The 20,730-nt window shown below is 40.3% G+C and overlaps 1 protein-coding gene across 7 annotated transcripts in view; it reads right to left on the reverse strand.

The window, feature by feature from the left end:
* MAK (male germ cell associated kinase) overlaps positions 1–20,730 on the reverse strand; it is a 51,626-nt gene extending 30,896 nt beyond the window's left edge. For 4 of the 7 annotated variants that reach the window (XM_061591840.1, XM_061591826.1, XM_061591847.1 and 1 more), the window contains exons 1-10: positions 20,498–20,730; positions 12,922–13,230; positions 11,898–11,952; positions 10,781–10,902; positions 9,219–9,298; positions 8,709–8,841; positions 8,379–8,550; positions 5,900–6,067; positions 4,069–4,362; positions 330–520 (exon numbers count right to left, since the gene is read on the reverse strand). In XM_061591840.1, coding sequence (XP_061447824.1) covers positions 330–520; positions 4,069–4,362; positions 5,900–6,067; positions 8,379–8,550; positions 8,709–8,841; positions 9,219–9,298; positions 10,781–10,902; positions 11,898–11,952; positions 12,922–13,022 — 1,316 coding nt within the window. In that variant the 5' untranslated portion in view covers positions 13,023–13,230; positions 20,498–20,730. Of the gene's footprint in view, positions 1–329; positions 521–4,068; positions 4,363–5,899; positions 6,068–8,378; positions 8,551–8,708; positions 8,842–9,218; positions 9,299–10,694; positions 10,730–10,780; positions 10,903–11,897; positions 11,953–12,921; positions 13,231–19,943; positions 20,041–20,497 lie in introns of those variants that run through there. The other 3 variants (XM_061591852.1, XM_061591860.1, XM_061591832.1) reach the window with 3 other exon arrangements.

Below are 20,730 nucleotides of genomic sequence, written 5' to 3' on the forward strand. Positions count from 1 at the left end.
GCAAATATTACAGGCTTACTTCCTCATCATCACACATAAAAGTTATAAACTAAGGGTGGTATTCAACTAAATTCTTGCACTAGCACAAGGCATAGTGCAGGCACAAAGGATTTCCCCCTTCTCCCCCATGGTCATCCCATGCCATTCCTAAATCTGCTCCAGAGGGTTGGGGGAACCCCCAGAGCAGATTTAGGGGGCACGCAGGGAGAAATAAGGGGGACATGATTTCATTGCACAAGAAGAAATCTTTCTGCTAACAGAACATTCACTTTAGTGCGACGCTGCATTCAACCCTATCTGTGAAAGTAGTAGGAAATATAATGCCTTACCTAAAAAGAGATTCCTTTGTTGTCTTTTCATTTAACATGGTAATGCTAGGCTTTTTAGAATATGAGATTCCAAATTCTGAGTCATCAAAATCATCCCAACTATCCATAGCCTTTAATATAGTCTGGCCCCATCGGCGCCGACAGTTTTTTAGGCCTACTGCACCATTGGAAGGTCCTATGGTTGTTTGTTTCTGTTTTGATGACACAAAAAAGGCTACATTATTTCTGACACATCTAACAACTTGTACATTACTACCTTAGATCGAAAAGTGGTTGAAAATACTTATAGGTTTTAGGAGGTCTGATTCTGTAGTAAATCATACCTGGAGCAAATGGAATTGTTGGGTTACAGAAAAGATCAACTAATGAGGGATATAGTTAATTTATAGAAATGTGAAATCTGTAGATGAAAATGTGTAAAGTAACTGAGAAGTTACATGGTGTTAGGAAATCAGAAGGGAGGTGTGCACACTGTTTGATTGGCTATGGAGATTACAGAACTTCAATATGATAGGGTTTCTTTTGTCAGATGAGATTGGGCAGTGGGGTTCTGTGAGAAATTGAGGGCAAATAGAAGATTCACCTAGGACAGTAGGAAGCTGAGTTCTGAAAAAAAGGGAGGACTCACTGGAAAGGAAACAAGGGTGTACATTGTTATATAATTGGGTGGCACCTAGGTGTAGCATCCTGTTTGCACAATGGACATCTGCTTATACAAATAGAACCTGCCCTTCCTCTCCTCCCCCTGCAGTCCCACACGCACCTCCACATTTTGGTTTGGAAGGTTTGGAGATGTTGGAGAACAAACTGAGGGGGGTACAGAGAGTTGCAAGCTAGAAGGGGAAGGAAGGAGAATTCAATTGTTTCCACTGGTATGATGCTGAATCTTGCCCTGTGATAACAAGGTCTGGGTCTTGTAGTTTAAAGAGGGAAAGTAATAGAAGGAAGTTAGGCTTAGTGTATTTTGTGCCAAATTATATCAAATTGTTACTGTTATTTTAAAAGAGAATTAATTTTTTATTACTTATCCATTGTGCCTTGTACAAATTCAATTCCCATATCATTCGTCTGAAGGTTGCTCTGAATTTTTCAGAGCAATAGTCAAGTTTATCTGTGTATAATTGAGGGTATAGAGTAATGGAAGGAAATTCTTCAAGTTGTGGAAACAGGCTGGTAATACCAGCAATAAACCTCTCTCACCCGACTAGGGTTCGGTGTCCTAATACTCTGAACTGACCCTAAGAGAAGTGTAATATAAGAATTGCTGTAATTAAAGCTACTCAAAGCATGAAAGACAGAAAAATTGCTGAGGACAGAGATGGAATTCCAGATTTGGGCAAACTGCTCCTCTGCTCCACCACTGTGTCAAGCAGGAAAAGGGGTGTTTGTTAGGATGGGATGTGTTGATTATTTGGCGCTGAGTAGGGAGTCCTGCTGGACTGGCAGAGAAGGATGGATTGCAAGAAGCAGCTCTAGTATGAAAGAATGGGATGTTTGCTTTTCTGTCTTGCATTTTGCTTCTCCTCCCTAATATTGTGTCCAGAGAAGATTATGAGACCTTCAGAAAGGAACAGTTCCTCCAACGAAAGGTAATTTTCTCTGGAAAAGTGACATATAAAAACCTGAAGCCATAGCACAGATTGGTTTTTCCCCAGATGAGCTCCTCCATTCTTTTTTGAGGAATTTTTCTTTAGAAGCTGTAGATGGTTCAGAATGCATCAGCAAGGATGTTAGGACCATGTTACACCAACTCTGTGAAATGTCAGCACTGGTTGCCAATTTGCTTCCAGACCCAATTCAAAGAGTTGGCTTGGGTCCAGGATACCGGAGGGATTATCTCCACTCATACCATCCTGCCTACTCTGTAAGATCCAAAGGAGAGAGCCTTCAACTCTAAGTGGGATGCAAAGGAGGCATGACTGAGGACGATAAGAAACAGGGCCTTTTCAGGGGCTGCACCAATACAGGGAAACACTTTGTGCTGTGAAGCATGGGGCGACCACCCTCTCTGGCTGCCTTTCATCAGCCAGTAAAAAACATTTTATTCTGGTACGCTTTTGCCTGCTAAGGTCATTTTTACTTGTGATCTGTGCGGTTGTTGCTTTTAAATGGACGTGAATGTTATTTCATGCATTTTTATTGCTGTATTTTGTATTCTAATATATTTTTATTGTATTGTGAATTTACAGTGCTGTAGCTGCACTGCATGATGTATGGACACTACAAGGGTGGGATATACATTGATATATTACGTTTGCTTTGAGTCTTTGCCGCTTCCCTGGGGTTCTCATGTACCAACACAAGGATGGACAAGCAAGCATGGCTAATGGCCAGGGGGAGCTGTAGTCCAGTACTATTTGGAGGGCAACAGATTCCCCATCCCTGCCTAACAATTCCAAATGCCAATTATATGTGTCCTTTTCCCCACCTCTTTGAAACAATCTTGGCAGCATACCCAGGCCAATCAGCAGTGGGAGGCAAGGATAGAAAAATGCTTGCATAATATTCTGCACTGCTCCTCTTCTGCCTGGATTCAGAAACATGTGGTGTTGTTGAACATAACAATATAAGAAGAGCCTGCTGGATCAGGCCAATGGCCCATCCTGTTTTCCCAGTGGCCAACCAGATGCCCATGGGAAGCCTGCAAGCAGGACCTAAGTAGAAGAGCACTCTTCCCCCTGCGGTTCCCAGCAACTGGTATTTGGAAGCATACTGCTTCAGACTGTGGAGGCAGAGTATAGCCATCATGGTTAGTAGCCACTGATAGCCTTATCCTCCATGATAAGATTGGCACCAGTTTTTCAGCCTATTGCAGCCAGCCAACTACAATTAATTATCCACTTTTATCAGAAATTCCCTCCGTGTGTGAATTGTTGGGAAAGCAAAACCCAAGTCTGCGGCTGCTCCGAAGGTTAACAAGGAGCAGACATTGGGAAGTCAGGGATGGGAAACAAACCTTAGAGTGGAAAGAGGGTCTGAATAAAGTTTTAAAAGGGAGGGGGATGAGGGGTGGGAGTACAGAGAGATCAACAGGTAGGAAAACACAAAAAAAGGAGAAACAGAACATGTGCAGAGATAGTGCATGCTATAGGCCAGGAGACAGAGAAAACACGATGGAGTGGATAGGGAAAAGGGGATATCAGAGAAATGTGTAGTAGTGGGTGGGGGGAAAGAGTATTATGGGGCATGGGGGAAAGGGGGCTTTATAAAGAATGGGTTTAAGAAGAGAATACCCAGTTGCAATTGTTAACAAAATGCTTTTCTTTCATTAAGTGATGTAGCCTTCTTGAATTAGTAAGAATGTAAAACTGGCTGTCAGAGTAATTTGACTTGTACACCCATGGTGTAGCTGTACTTTTGATTTGTTCATAGGTAAATAGTTACTTGACAACAACTTATTATTATTATTAAAATTTATTACCCACCCTTCACCCAGGCGGGTTACAACCATTTTAAAACATATAATTAAAACAATTAAAAACAACCTAAACAACACAACAGAAAATAGGGTGGGTCCTAAAAATATACATCTCAGGTGTCAAAGGCCAGGGTGTGTATTTAATATTGGCCAAAAGTTGCACAATAAAATTGCCAGACGCACCTCGGTGTGGAGGGAGTTCCACAGCTTAGGGACTGCCACAGAGAATGCCCTCTCCCAGGGCCACCACCACCCCCACCCCAAGTTTCCGAAGGTGGCGGAACTAGCAAAAGGGCCCCCTCTGCTGATCTCAGCACTTACTGGTGTTGAATTTTTATTGATGGATGGACGGAATGATTGTGGCAGCTGAATTGGCTGGAGCGGCTGTTGGTTATTCTTTGAGAGACACTGCAGCTGAAACTTATCAAGTGCATCTGATGAAGACTGAGATTCTGGCTTAGATACAGATTCTAATTTTGATACAGGGTCTAGCTTGGGTAGAGATGGCTTTGGCTCTGTTGCTTGAATCGGCTTGGGATGAGACTGTTTGTCACCCAAATATTGTGGAGGTGGTCCTAAAATCTGGCCCACTTGAAAGTAAGGATACTTCAATGCCTGAAGAAAGAGACAACAGTGTTTACTGTAATACAGATAAAGTGTCTAACAGCATTCTAGTGACAGGCTGTTAAACAAATCTCCATAAGTACAATACAATCTTATAATGCTAGGTTTTGTGGTGTGGGCAATATCATGCACAGGACTGAACAGCCCAGCATTTATTGGAGTAAAGAAGGAATTTTAACTCCATATAAAACAGAGGAACTGGTGTTGCACTGCAGCTAAGAGTCCAAGCAAGAAAGTTCCTAATTCAATTATCATATTAACCATGCACTCATTAGACCCTGGAAAAGCCACAATTTCTCAACTTCTTTACAACATGGGAACAATAATAATACTGGTGTATCTCACAAGGGTGACACTGCTATGGTATACAGAAAGTGCATTGTTTGCTTGAAATGTTTTATGCATTTAACCTGTTTTTTTAAATCCCCCCTTTCTGTAAACGCCCTAAACAGCTTGCAATATCATAAAGATAGGAAGCAAAACTAATCCAATACAGAACAAAATATCACAACCAAGTACAGCTGTGAGAAATCATCCAGGGGTTCAATTTTTTTCTCCCTTTCCTTTTGGTTCAAGGCTTTGATCAACAGGTTAAATCTTATATGGGTTTCAACCTAGCAGGGAAGGACATAAAAATGCCTCTTGGAGGATATCAGTCCACAAAGTTGGAGTAACCTCTACAAACGATCTGCTCCTTATTGATTACCATCAAATTTCCATGGAAGGAAGGAGTCTGGCGCATGACTCGAAAAGAGGAATTTAGAAGTCAAATACTTTGTAATGGTGTGGTGCTTTCTAATTTAGATCATTCCAGGCCATTAAACAGAGATGGGGAATCTGTAGTCTTCCAGACATTGCTGGACTACAATTCCCATAATCCCTGATGATTGGCCATGTTGACTGGTGCTGATGGATCAGGAGTCCAACTACGCTGGCTTTGAAGAACTACGTAACTTTGGGCCTTGAAGCTCACTGGAAACCAGAGCAATTGCTAAAGAAAGTTGCTAAAGAACTGCTTGAAAGTGTTCTTGTTGGCCTTCACCTTTCAGACAGGCAGACCATGTCATTTTGCACCATGTTCAGCTTCAAAATTGTTTGCAAAGGGAATCCTATGTACAGTACAGTACAGTAATCAACCTTTGAAGTTATTGCTCACTGTTAAGGATTAGGGTGATATATCCAATGACCTAATTAATAAACAGCACTCCTGGCCACCACTACCACCAGTTTCCAACAAAAGAAGCAGAACCCAGAAGAACCTATGCTGCATTCCTGTTCTGGCTAGACACACACACACTCCAGCAACAGCAGGTTGATCACATTGTCCTAAACCTCTGGCCTCCCAAGAAGCATCATTTGGATTTAACCATAGCTGTAAATTATTGGAGGCAAAAACTTTACAATGAGTCTTATCAAGAGGGGTTTTTTGGGGGGGGAGTGAAGATGTTTCATCTCCTTTTACATATAGCTTGGCCTGCATCCTTAGTTACCTGGAGAATTTTGCAAAATTATTTCATATATTACATACCTGACTTGCTGTAGGCCGTTTCTTTGGATCCCAGTTCAGCATTTCACTCATAAGTTGTATTGCCTCATTACTGGCATTTGGAATTAGAGTCTTTAGGTTTAGGCAAATGCATTGAGGGAAGCGAAAATTCATTGCAGCAGCAAGTTGGTATCCTTCTGGCCAATCACTCTGTTAAAAAGACATACAAAAGCAGTCTTAAAGCATAAAACAAAAAGTTATTTTATGTTTTGAAAAACTGGAAAAAAATAAATCTTCTAAACAAGGAGAAGGATGACTTCAGGTTTGTAGGATCTACTTTATTTTTTACTAAAATCTGACATCCACCTAGAGCCTGGCACAAAAGACATACATTCAGAACTAAAAAATTATGAGCCCAGAAATGTGTTTTGAGCACCAGAACTGAATGGCGCTCACAGTCCTTCCACACAAATATCCACTCCTCCTTATCCCTCACCTCCAGCTTTCTTCATTTCAGCAGTATAATATGGGGCGAGGCAGAGTCATTTTGCTATTGCCATTGTCCAAGAGGGAATAAGAAATCCTTGTCAACCTACTTCAAAGCTCCTAGATATCAACTAGTAGATCCCAATCTACCTTCTGCCTACCCCTGTTCTAGATTGCTGCTGCTGCTGTTATTTTTATAGCTGCTGTTTTTATAGTTGCTAGTTTCTTGTGTTCTGTGATGGCAAGATTAGCTTCAGAGGGTGTTGAATTCATCTTTGGCAGAGGTTGCACCTGATTCTTGCCAGATTCATGCGATACCAGAATGAGATGGAGGTTTCACCTTTTTAAGATTCTGTGAACTAAGTGGGCTTATATCCAAGGAGACATGACTTGAGTGCACTGTTAGACACAGACTTATTTAGTATAAGAAAATGAAAACACACTGCGCATTTGCTGAACAAGTTGAAGACTGTGAAAAAGAAGCCTTTATCATGTCTCTGCACCCTTACAACCAGCAGTGCAAACACATACATCCTATGGACTAAAAATGGAAGAAGGAATTAGGCAATGGATTTTTTTTAAAGGAGACATGTTGAAGCTCAGGCCCACAGGACCTCCCCATCCAGGCCACAGTCCTCCCCTTTTAGTGCCAATGGAAGCTGGTTTTTAAGCCTAATTGCTACACCTGGGGGGGGGCAAAGAGAGGTGGCAACTGAGAAGGGGAGAAAGCAAGGCAAGTAAAGAGAGTGAGAGAAAGGCAGGGGAGAAAATAGAAAGGAATGAATGGGTATGAGAGGATGGGTCTGGGCTTGCCCACTTTTGTCATCAATGCTGCTGGCATGAGACCCTAAAAGATTTCCTCTGAGGTAATATTGCCCTTTGGGGGGCGTATGGGGAAGAAAGGTTTCCCATCTCTGCTCCGTTATCTGTGCTTCCTTAAAAAGGGGGAGATTGCTGGATAGCAATTTTGAACTCACTGCATTTCTGCATGTTTATTATTCCTGCTTGCTCCTTGTCAAATGCTGACATTTGAATTACATTATTGAAGGGGTCTTTCCTATATTAGGTTTCTCACTAAAAATACAAAACATAATTGTACTTAGAAAAAATGTTCATCTTCTCTTTTTTCTTTTACCCAAATAATAATTTCATGTTCAAATAATTATTTGACAAAGCACACATTTGACAAAATAAATTTTATGGTCCAAGGCAGACTGGATCTTGGAAGCTTGATTCAAACTGTAACAATGTTTATGGTGAATTGCCAACACATTCTTTTTCATTGCTTCTATAGCAGCATGACAACAAAGTTTTTCCTATATCAATCTGTGTCCAACTACATATTAAGGAATATATTTCTATTATGACACCACTTCATTCACAAGAAGATGAATTCACACTCCCAAGTAAGGACGAAGAGCAAGAGTGGTGCTAGATGTACACACTTTTCTATACAAAAGCCACAAGGAAATCCTTCTTTAAAAGTGTGTTTTAACTTTCATGCAGCTTTCATTATCATGGTTAAGTACAAAACAAGTCACAGCAAACAGGAGTGGTTAATATTCAGAGCCAATAAGCCTTGAAGGCACATAACACACACATTAATTTTATTCTGACTAACTGTTGGGCTTGAATCCTAAAATAAACTAATTTAAACAAGCTTGTGGAATGAAAGCTTTATGCCTCTTCCTACTTCAATAGAACCCTGCATCCTCAAAAAGCTTCTCTGGAGAGTCAGGCAGGCCTTCCTCAACAACATAGGGTGGAGTTGGGGGCATGGAGAGAAATAACTTTAGATTCAACCATGATTTTAGGTTAGGTTAACAGAAGGAAAGCTTCCCATTTCTTTCTTCCCCAACAGCTCCCCACATCCCATTCCACATTAATCAGGAGCCGCCCCCCCACAACCCCGTGAAGAGGCTTTTGGGAGCTTCACAGGTGGCTGCAGGGCAGAGGGGGAGTTGACAAACTTTCTTTTTGTGAAGTTGCTTAAGTTACCTTATTCAAGCTAGTATGTGTTTTCAAAATAGCTTACCTTCTTTGGGGTTCCTAACACTTGGCAAATTTTGAAGATTTCATCAACTTCACTCGTTCCTGGAAAAAGTGGTCTTAGTGTGTATAGTTCGGCCATTATGCTGCCAACAGCCCATAAGTCAATGGGAGAACTATAAATAGAAGATCGCAGTAAAACCTCAGGAGCACGGTACCTGTGATGGGGAAGAAAAGTAACTGACTACGTTCAATATAGAGACCCAAAATGTAAGTGAAGACCAATTCTAACCATGCCTACTCAGAAGTAAGTCCTACTGAATTCAATGGGTCTTACTCCCAAGGTAAGTGGGGTCAGAATTACAGCTGTACTTACCATCTGGTGGAAACATAATCTGTATATGGAGGCTGAGATCTTAGTTCTCTAGCCAATCCAAAATCAGCTATTTTAACAAGTTCAGGACCCATACAGAGAAGGTTTTCAGGTTTCATATCCCGGTGGAAAAATCCTGTGAATGTGAATAGAGACAAGGAAATAACAACAACAACCACCACCTATTATCTAATAGCCTCATGGTAGGCATGAAGTCTTATCTGGTTTTAAACAAAACACTCTTTCAGTGGAAAAATAAGAACTGCCAAAACTTGGAAGCTACTGTAATTTAATTATCAATACACAGCTATAGCTTTATTTCAGATGACAGTATGAAATCTGTATCAGTCAGAAACTTTGTTTTCCATTTTATCCAATGGCACTACAAAATAAAAATATGCACCAATTATACTCTTAACAGATCATGAAGCATTTTTCTAGTTACAAATATACCTCTTATCACTGTACATTTACTTCTTTAAATAGATAAAGCAGAGTAGCAAAAGGACTCACCATGTTTATGAATAAAAGCTAACCCTTGTAATATCTGATACATGATGTTCCTGATGACAGACTCAGGGAACAACTTATTTCTGTGAAGAAACAAATCAATGTCAAGAGATTTTCATAACACTGAGTTTTTTTGTGTTTATGAAGCAGAATTGTTCAGTTAAAAACAAACTATGACTTTATATTGTATCTTAAATTTGTATCTTATGTTTTATGTATGCCAGCCAGAGAACAATACTGTTTGGCAGCCTTATATAAATATATTAAATAAATAAATCAAACAAAGATCCTTGATTTAACCAAAAGGAATGGTATTCAATTTTTATTTACTTAGCCAGTTAATTCATACCCATCTTTAAAACCTAAGATTGCCCAAGATGGCTAACAGTATATCCATAAAAAAATAACAGTTACTGATGCTCACAATTATCCTCAACTTTTCTGTAACTCTTCCTACATGTAATCAGTTAAGAACAATGCAGTGTTTTCACTGATCTTTATGGATGATATTGGAGCAAGCTGAAATTCCACACACCCCAAATCATATTCAGATATACCAGTCCTGCCAGACATCCACAAATACACGTTAACATTAGAATACAATTATATGTGAATAAAATCCAATATGTGTAGGCTTGAACAGTGCAATCAATATCCATGAACAATCTGGAAATTGTACAATCTGTATCTACTATGTGTACTGGAATTTGAGCTCTATTCAGATACATGGATGGATGTCTGACAGTCTTGGATACAGGCAAATAGGCCTGATGGGCAGGGCAGAAGCTACAATCTTACAACTCTGCTGGTCCTCTCAACTGATCCTGTGGTTCTGATAACCATTTCATCTGAAAGCTCCTGGGCTAAAAATTAAATTTTATTTCATATCTGCCATAGGGCACAACTGAATATAGTTTAATACAAAATAGTATAACATCATATCATACCAACTATAACAATGTTAAAAGGTCAACTGATAAATCTGTGCTATAGGCATCTTGATGGCAATTCATGGTGTGCAACTCAATAAAAGCAACACAAGATTTAGGTAACGTGAAAGCACGTTACTGACATAAATGAACTCTGACACTTATTGGCTAGTAAGAAAACCTCTCGAAGAGTTTGCTAGTTTTCTTACTCCAACAGAAACTGGGAGAGAAATTTGTCTCAGCTTGACATATAGATAGGATGCCAAAGATGTCAAGCAGAAAACATATAAGTGTCTCAATTTGTAGTGCCACATAAACAGGCATAATGAGACACCAGTAAGTCTCCCTTCTAAAACAATATAAAGAGCATCAAATTAAACCTGAGTAACATAAGGGCTCTTCTCAGAGGAAAATAATTGAACTGGGTAAGATAGCTGAGCTTACAAGAATATTCCAGTGGTCAACAGGACTGCTGAAAATGAACAAACTAGGCCAGTATCTTAGACACAGAGAAACGTTGACATGTTTACTTTATAAAAATATCAATTACCTTTCTGTGCTGTACAAAGAACTGCAAACAGAGCTCTATGAAAAAAGCAAACAGGATGTTGTACTAAGTTACAAAAGCATACATACCTGTCTTTCATCAGCTGATAGAGATTTTCCTTCATATATTCAAATACAAAATAAAGATGGTCATTTTCTCGAATAACTTCTTTCAGCTTTATCACATTGGCATGATTAAGTTTTTTCAGAGACTGCAATACACCAAAGTGAATAACGTTGACCTTGTCTTTGGTTCCAACATAGGCCTAAACAGAGTTTTTCACTAAAAATAGAAATAACTGCCCATAGAAATCAGTGGCAACAAAAGGCTGGGAATTATTCAGATTTCAGTTTTAGCAAAGGAAGGGTTTGGAGCAAGCAGGTTTTGAAGGCCAGACATGGAGTTATCTGATTCCAAGGGCTTGTGTATATGAAAACACACTAAATAACTTATTTTCACATTTCCCTGTTTGATATCATTGTGTGGGCAGGCATCTTGTAATGCAGACAGATTCCATATCCTTTATGATCTGGGACACAGACTAAAGCTCATACTAGTCATTAGAATTTTACAAAGACCAAAGATCCAAATGAATGCCATATATGACCATCATAAAATCTGCATATTAGTTAAACTGGCTCTCATGCCTTTCCTTGGTGTTATTCAGCAGCTTTGCTCGTGTAGCCTACATAGTGTCTAGATTCAAGACAAGCCCATTTTTCATAGCTATCCTTTCTGTGCAGACAATATCTCACTACAATTCCATCATTCGTATTACAAAATTATACACATTTTCTTATTTTTCAAAATGTAAAACACAGCAATCAATAAACAGTGGTGACAGACTAACTTAACCTACCGACAGATTTTTTTTAAAAAAGGCAACACTAACAAGGCTGGGGAGGGCTACATTCTGACACAAGATAGCCCACTTTTGTAAGCAATAGTATAGGCCCCTGGTCAGCAACTAATTTGACCACTTTGACAACAAAGAGAAAAGCATCAAGGCGGCAACCCACGAGTAGACAGCTAGCAACTCCTATTGCCACAAACATCACTCCCTTCACAACTTACTTTTCCTTTTACATTGGCAAGAGTGCAGAGTGGGAGGTACTCCTTCAGAGGGCCAGATTTCAGGTCTCCACACAGAGCAGAAGCTGCCTAATCTAAACACTCTTTGTAAAATTAGCATACCATGAACATTACCTTGACTTCTCTAAGATTCATACATTCATCCCAGGAGTAGAACTTTCTTTTCATTCTGAAACAGAAGTCACAAGGAATCCATGCTTATTGGGTGATAAAAGTGAAACACAAAGAAAAAAGAAAGCCGAGTAAATTATGCCCAGCACTGAAATAGTACTCCCCAATTTAAAAGTTTCATTCTGCTCTACTTAATATCAGAACAAATAAATAAATAAATAAATAAATATTTTTAATGTTCACCGCGCAGAGAGCTGTTGCTAGTCGGGCAGTATATAAGCTTAATTAAATAATTAAATAAATAAATAATAAGTGTCGGCAACAATATCAATGCAAGCTACTGCAAAAAAAATTATTAAAGGGAAGAAATGAAAGGGCAGTACAGACTCCGTAACAGGTTTTTTCAGATAGTTCTATAGTGGTTAGAGTGTTGGACTACGACCTGGGAGACCAGGATTCGAAACCCCACACAGCCATGAAGTGCACTGGGTGACCTTGGACTAGTCACTGCCTCTCAGTCTCAGAGGAAGGCAATGGTAAACCCCCTCTGAATACTGCTTACCATGAAAACCCTATTCATGGGGTCACCACAAGTTGGGATTGACTTGGAGGCAGTCCATTTCATTTTGCCTAAATTACAATAAAGTAGCTCAGAAAGGGTTCCATTACTGCAGTTCAACCAGCCAGAGGCAGCAGCTCTGCAAAAGGTAACTGGCAATCTCAAACAGTAAATATTTAAGGAAAGCAAAATGGGAGAAAGACAAATGTGACCCACAGAGCACAAGCCACAAGGAAATAAATTACACAAAATGTCTACCACTGCTTAAAGAGCATAGAGAATATTGATTCTTCAATCATTTGCATATTCTTATTATTTATATTTTATTAGTCCTTCTCTAACATCAGCCAACATTATATGCACATTCTTACTTAGGAGTAATTCCCACTGACCTCAGTGGGGCTTACTTCCAAATAGACATGTACAGGTTTGCACTGTTCAGCATTAAAGAGCGTTAGATTACCATACCTTTTGATGGCCACAAGCTCCCCTGATTCATTGCTCTTCCCCATCAGGACACTGCCGTATGTTCCATCCCCAAGTTGCCGCATGGTTGTGTAACGATTCATTTCTAAAGGCAGGTTAGCCAAATTCTTTAAAATATTGAAAATGCTTCTTTTTCAAATATGGATTTTCCAGAATGTTGCTGTTACATGAGTGAGGAATCTGTCATAGTAGTTGCTTAAGTCATCAGTCTTCTTTTCCAGTATTCATAACCACTCTATCCGGAAATAACGTAGTAGTGAAGAGAATAATGCTGCCATTCTTACAAGCATCCTTAAAAAAACCAAGTATTTTAGTTAAGCGTTTTAAGAAAAAGTACATTACTATCATGCAACAGCTAAACTTAGTATATTTTCTCCCTCCCTCCCCCTGTATGAGTGGGGGAGGACAGAGAGAGAGAGAACTAAATCCATGCTGTATAGAAGGTGGGTAAGCAGAATGCCAGGCTAGGTTCCAAAGTATGTAAATTCCCCCCTAGGGTTTTTGGTTTTTTTAAGAAATGAGAGTGCATAAGAAGAGCTAATAATAAAGTAGAGTCCAGTGAAATGACACTGTAGTTTCTAACTATTATGGATCATGACAGCTAATTAATACTACCGCAATATGTTATTTCAGGCCAACACACAAGTTGAGATATTAACAGTGCAATTCCATACATGCCTACTCACTATTAAGTCCTATTGTGTTCAATGGGACTTACTTCCACGTGTGTATAGGATTGCAGCTTTAGACCAGAGAGTAAACACTACTGAACTTAGTGGAACCTACTTCCATCATTTACTCACTTAGCGGGACTTACTTCCTGCATAGGACTGTGCTCAATGTCACCAAGGTGATCAAAGTTTCTCTTTCCAGACTGCCAAAACACTAGGAACCATCCCGATAGCCTGCAATTCCATTTTTAAAGATAGGTTTCTAGCTCTCATGGAGATAAAGAAAGCTCCAAAAACAAGACCATGCTGGGCATGTGAGAGTAGTTCGCACATTGAGGCACTATAGTAGCACACTACCTATAGGGAATGCTGTCAACCTTATAGTGACAGGAAAATTCCTAAAGTACAAAAGAGGATCTTCCATGACAAAGTTACTGTTTATGTGAAAAGTGATGCTCTGGTGGTGCTGAGAAAGATGAAGCAAATACAAGACCTGCAAAAGGATACTTAATGTGTGGTGTAATATAATGAAAAACTGGAAACACATGAAACTTCTACCTGGCTATACCTGAAGACCACAAAGGAAACAGTGTCAGAATGAAATTAAATGAGTAGTAGAGCATTAGAGCAGGGGTTCCCCAAATGTGCTTCATGGACCACCGGTGGTCCATGGCATGTCTGCATTAAATATTCATATTAATTTTTAATTGTATGTTTATTGCTTCTTGTAATTGTAATACAATAAAATACAATATAAAAAACAAAAGATGCAATAAAAATACAATTAAAAACCATCCAGCATCTATCAAAGCACATTATAATTGCTACAACAGACAGAAACATTATTAAGACCATCAGCGATTTTCAAGTGGTCTGGGGGGGGGGGAGTTTTTTGAGGAACCACTGTGTTATAGGATGGAAACTAAGAGGCATGTATGGCATTATCACTGTAAGTGGAGCACAACTGGATGGTTTTGCCGCATTTCACTGCTACAGTACTACTGCTGTTTAATGGCTTTCAGGGGAGGTATGCAAGATGAGATAAGGACCAGATGAAGTCCTGCTGTTTATACCTCTGTGAGATTTTTGTAATGATTATTCTTAAGGGCAATCGGATGAGGCCCACAGTGTATTCTATACAGGCCCCACAGGGTATTCTATACAGCCACATCTTCTGAATCTTACGCAGAACTTGGAGACAAAAGTGACATCACATTCCCCTGGGAGAAGGAGAGGAAAAAAACCCCTATTGTAAACAACAGATTGTTCCTTATTATTCAGGACATTCTGCCATTAATCTCTTCAAGATGGATTAAGGAAGGATTAAAGGAGAGGTCATAGAAAGGACAAGTTGCCGTTATTCAAAAGTTCCCAACAGTATCAGAAACATCACAGAAATAAAGAGATATGTATGAATCAAAGCAACGCTGATTAGAAATGATGGCAATCCAACACATAAGCAAATTTCAATGAAAAAATAATTACCAGAAATGCCATCTTTATTTCAAAGGACCACAATTGATACTGAGTCTGCAGGAGCTCTGACGCACATATATTTTTCCACTGATTTGGATGCCTATACTTTTAAACAAAAGCCACTAAAGATAAAGCCATTCAAAGCTAATGAGACCATTTGTAAAAAAAAAAGTTATGCAAAACATAACAAAACAGTAAGACTGGCAGAACTGAAACCTAAGAGGTCAGTGCTTATCGATTGACCATGGCCATTACCAGTTTTTTTAAAAAACCATTCTAAATAGCCATCTGTGCAAATGGACCATCCCACAGGTAATTAAAGTCATTAGCAACAGCAATAAAATATCTTCATATAGCCTATGAACTAACATCTTGATGTGGTTATTCTGAATCAAGAGAACTAGCAAAAGCCATTTCTAATTGTGAATCTACCAGAGCAATCCCATGCTTGTCTACTCAGAAGTAAATCCCACTAAATTCAACTAGGCTTATTCCCACATTAGTGGGTAAAAGATTATATAACATACTTAACTCACAACATAATGCCATTATTTTCAATAATATTCACTGTTAAAATTAGGGAATGACAGCCAGATCCAAAAGGTTTAATGCAACTTCAATGGTTTGTGAAGACACCAGAAATAAGGAGAAGGTTTAGAGAACAGAAACATAAGTACTAGCAAAATGGGAGAACTGTGGGGGAAAGTATATGGATTTTGCCCAAATATTTGGAATTTTTAGACAGCTCGACTGAGCATATGAAGAGACACTAATCAGGACACTGACACTGTGCTCTGTGGCACAGCTTCTACTGTGTAGGAAAGTGTGAGACCAGACTTGCATGCTTTGTACAAAAACAGAAATCATGTAGTATGGGATTGCACTAACATAGAAAGGCTGTTGCTGTTATGATTATTATAAAACTTAATGAGCTGGCATCATTTTTCTCTACAAGGTAGTCAGAAATAGGACAGAGTTATGGTGAGTCTTGTATATATACACATACAGAGTTGCCATTAGTTCCTGTTGGTCAGACGTGGATAATTTCTTTCCTGTTAAGGACAGCTGATCCACAGGAAAACTCACGTGGAGGCAACATGGTGGGAAGAGCCAGATCCAACATTGAACAGAACCACAGCCATTAGTAGGTAGAGATTACATCTTTCCCTCTCTCTCCCTTCCATTCCATCCCATCCCATCCCCCCCTCTCCCCCCCATCAGCTTTGGCTTTTCACCCTCTTTTCCCCCTCCATCAACACAGGTTTGATCACCTGTAGAGGGCCTGTACTAATTGCTTACAGAAGGCCACATGAAATTATACTAAGGGCCACAAGTTGCCCACTCCAGTAGCAAAGCGTGGCAAATCCATCCAGCTCTACCGTAACTGCAATGAAAACCCTACATAAGCTACAGCACAGAGTTAAATTAACAGCTAAGATCCTGTGGAGGGGAGAGCACAATTGCAACCTTGCTCAAAGCAAACACGTTGCACTGCACAGCACCATCATAAACCGGCTAGGGGAAAGCCAGCAGCTTAGCAGGGCTGATAGTTCACAGTCACACCCGTGGGTCTCTGCACTGGAAATAAGAAAACAAGAAAATAACTGACATTTTTATTGTGTTTTAAAACTGGGGCTCAAACACTTTGTACCCTCAGGGCCCACTTGTGGTACCTGAAAATTACTGAGGCCCACCAGTCACAAAATGGTGGCATAGAGGAAGAGCCAGTCAGAAAATGGTGGCAAACGCAAGAAGATTTTGGAATAATCAGCTGGCATTTCTTGACATTGTATCTAATCCTTTTTTGGAAAATGCAAAATTCTGTGTCATAACATTTTCTTTGGGGCAAGGAGTTCCATAGTTCAGCACTCCTCAACTAACATGTATTGTGACAGTCTCCCCATTTTAGGCAGAATTTGCTGATTCAGAGAGTTTTTTCTTTCTTTCTTTTTCACTTTTCTCCCCACATATCTCTCAGAGTATTTTGACCCACTCCAACAATTTCTTCTGCCATTATCTTTTCACATTCAGCTTGCCACCCCCACCCCACAACTGCCACTTTCTTTCATCCTTCTGACCTGGTCCTATTACAGTGCCTTCCCCCACAACAACATTTCTTTCTTGTCCCCTTCCTTTCTATTCCCAGTTGATTGACCGATTGGTGCATAATAAAAATATTAACCTTTTATCTCTTTTTCTCATTTCCTTCAATTTCCTTTGGCCCTTTTCCCTCAGAGGGAGACCTTCCTTCCCTCTTGAACGTTTTTGTCTCCCGGCCGCTTTTTCTCAACATGCAAGGAGTTATTGGTGCCGGCATCAGTCCAACCAAAAATCAGGGCAGACAAGCAAGGAGGCACTGGATTGGCTCAACAGAAAGTGGTGGGGCCTGGCAGGACTGTCAAGCAGCACAGTTTCAGAATATTCCAAATGTTTCACATAAAGTTACTGCTGGTTCTGGGGTGCTAATGCTTGCTCCTATAAACTTCTGGACACATCAGCTCATAGGACTGTGCTTTAACCCTCAGTTCTTCTAGGTCTATACATGGTGGTCACTAATTCAAGGAAGCTCTATGTGTATATTTATACTACACCCTCTGGATGCTGAATGTGTTTTTTACAAGAAAAGAATGGAAGACACTGGTCACTGCATTGTTCAGGGAGGGAGTGGTTCCAGCTACCTTGAAAGAGGCGGTGATCTGACCGCTCCTGAAAAAGCCCACCCTGGACGCATTGGTTTGTGACAACTAGCGACCAGTCCTTTTTAGGGAAGGTGATTGCGAGGGTTGTGGCGCTCTCACTAAAAAGCAGGTCACACTGATCACCTTCCAGGAAACTGCAACTTTTCTAACTTGGGACCTTCATCTTAGTTCTCACAGATAAAATCAAAGCTAGACCTCATGAATACTAAGCAACTAAAGGCCTGATCATGTTCACCTTGCAAGCAATTTTTGCAACAGCTTCACAAGAACTAAACAATTGTTGCACAGTTCATTATTATTATTTTTTAAAATCTGGAGAGAATTTTTAATCTTTCTCAAAAGATTAAAATACATAAAACCTGGATAAGTTTTGTCTCCTGTAGAATAAATTAATAACAACTCCACAGGTATTTTAAAAAATGCAGGAGACCAGAGAATTTGTTTCTTTCAACATAATGTGATAACCAACACTGACAGAAAATTCTGAAAATGTTCAGAGAAGCAGCTGGTACACAGTCAAACCTCTTCCTCCCATTAGCAATGGGAAGAGATGGTATTTACACTGGGAAGACAGGGAGAAAGAAGGAATGTATGATCAACATCTTGAAGAGAATTCATCTTGCTTTATTTTTCTTTCCTTGTTTACTTTTAGAGGACAAACTGCTACTGTTGCTAAACAGTGACAAGTTGTAGTCAAGGTAATAAATGTTGGATGTTGTATCTGGCGCAAGCAGATGCCCAGGATGTAGAACAGTATAGTGACAGGCTAGATGCCAGTTGAAGCAATGAGCCAGACAAGTAATAAGTTTTAAGAGTCACTTTACTGACAATAGAATATATCACAAGCTCTCTCTCTGTACAAACTCCTCGACCCCCACACCGACTGGCCAGATCTGCTAAGTCTTATAGATAAGGCCAGCTGGTTGCCTTGGCTACTTGTCCTTGAGATCTGCACGGACTCTGTGCTTCTTGGCCTTGTAACTCTGCTGTGGAAAAATACATTCAGGCACTCTTTCTTTGCCAACAATAAAACAGGCGTTTTGCATATTTTCATTCATGTGAAAGCTGCAGACTCCCATTTTTGACTAAAACCACGACTAATCTTCTCTCCTTGGCATATGTGCATCTGTCATCATCCCCACAGTTAAGAGAAAATGTTGTCCCCACCCTGCTACATTTTTATTCAGCACACCTAGAAACAAGATCCATTTGAGATTCTTTCCCTAATTTTCTAAAAGTCCAATTGTAATTATATTTACTTCAAAATGTGTATAAGTTATTTCAGTGGAAGGTACTTCCAAGTAACAGTCCAGTCCTATGCAGCATTAGGCCCACCCATTAAAATCAACACACAATTTCTCTGCCTAGGATTAGTCTCAAAGTATATTTAGGGTTGCATCCATCACACTGAATTGTTTTAGGATAAGTGAAATTTTTAGATTTCTGAAATGTTAGTTCATTATGTGTCTTTAAAAATATTTCCCCCCCTAAGGAAAAATTTTAAACATGTCCTGACAGGTTGGTATGCATTTTATTTTGGCAACTTCTGGAAGGGAATACCAATCCCTCCCACCTTGAAATCATTCCATTTCAGTCCACACACACCAATACCAACATCTAACTCTCCAACAATCCTATCATTGCAAGCCAATAGAACATATCTAATTTTGTGTGCTGAAGGTAACAGCTGTGATAGGTCAATCAAAACCTGCTGTTCAGAAAAGAAAACTTGTTTTGAGGAGCAGAGTAGGGAGGAGAAATGTAGGTCACTTCAAACACCCACCTCACACCCATACATAAATTTTTACATACCTACAAAATATAGATTGGATGGCATAGATTTTAAAGAAATATATTTTAAAGAAATATACTTTAGAGTACACTCCTATACACAGTAACTTGACAGCAACTCCCCATGACATCAAGGGGACTTCCTTCTGACCAGACATGTTTAGGACTACACTGTCACTTTGGGAAATTTGAACACACATATCATTAAAAGGTACAATCCACCCCAAATTAAGTACAGTTAAGAGCCACTGTCACATAGTGATAGAAAGCCAGACGAGAGCCTGGGAAGCTTAGGCTCAAATCCACACACAGCCATGAAGATCAGTAGGTGCCCGGGGGCCAATCACTAAGCCTCGCCCATACCTACCTCACAAGGTTGTTATGAGAATAACATGGGTAGACAGCCATGATTGCCACCACGAGCTCCTTGGAGAAAGAGTGGGATATAAGCAATACATAACTAAAAAGTGGAATGCTACTCATACGTTAAGGGTATAAGTCCCTTAGCTGCTTCCCACTGAAATCAATGAGATTTACTTTGGCTAGATTGTGCCCGAGCCTGCGTGCAGACGGACTCGCAGGCTTAAATCCCACTGTGCGAAGCAAGGCTTATTCCAAACGTTAAGATTGAATACAATGTCAGTCTTAAAAGTAAATGCTATTTCATTCGATGGGCTGAGTCTTGCTTCGAAGCAGTCATGCACAGAATCAGCTTGTAAGGCTCCGATCCGCCTCTTACTCCGGAGTAAAAGACCGATCTAGAGGGACCTTTAGTGAGTGACTGTAAAGTGTGGGATCTGGCACCGCAGGAGAACCCACCACGCCTCTCTGCCAGGCTTCTGTCCAACCCACCTTCTCTTCGCCTCGTCACCATTAATCCACCCTCTCTGCCTTTGCCGCCACCCCTCGCCATCCACTCACCGCTGAACTCCTGGCCGCCGGTGGAGGGTCCGGGGCCTCCCCCTCCGGATCCTTCGTCTCTTGGCCGCCTCATCCCAACCTCCGAACCGCCGGCAGCTCTCTCGACTCTACCCGGCCCGGGGTCTGCGCCGGCGGCGAACCGTCTCCTAAGCAACAGACCGCCTAGCGAATCACCGGGCGGGCGCGAGGGAGGGACGCAACGAGCTGGCGGGCCTAAGAGCAGTAGAGAAGGT

The sequence above is a fragment of the Rhineura floridana genome, chromosome 1, assembly GCF_030035675.1.
Source record: "Rhineura floridana isolate rRhiFlo1 chromosome 1, rRhiFlo1.hap2, whole genome shotgun sequence".
NCBI lineage: Eukaryota > Metazoa > Chordata > Lepidosauria > Squamata > Rhineuridae > Rhineura > Rhineura floridana.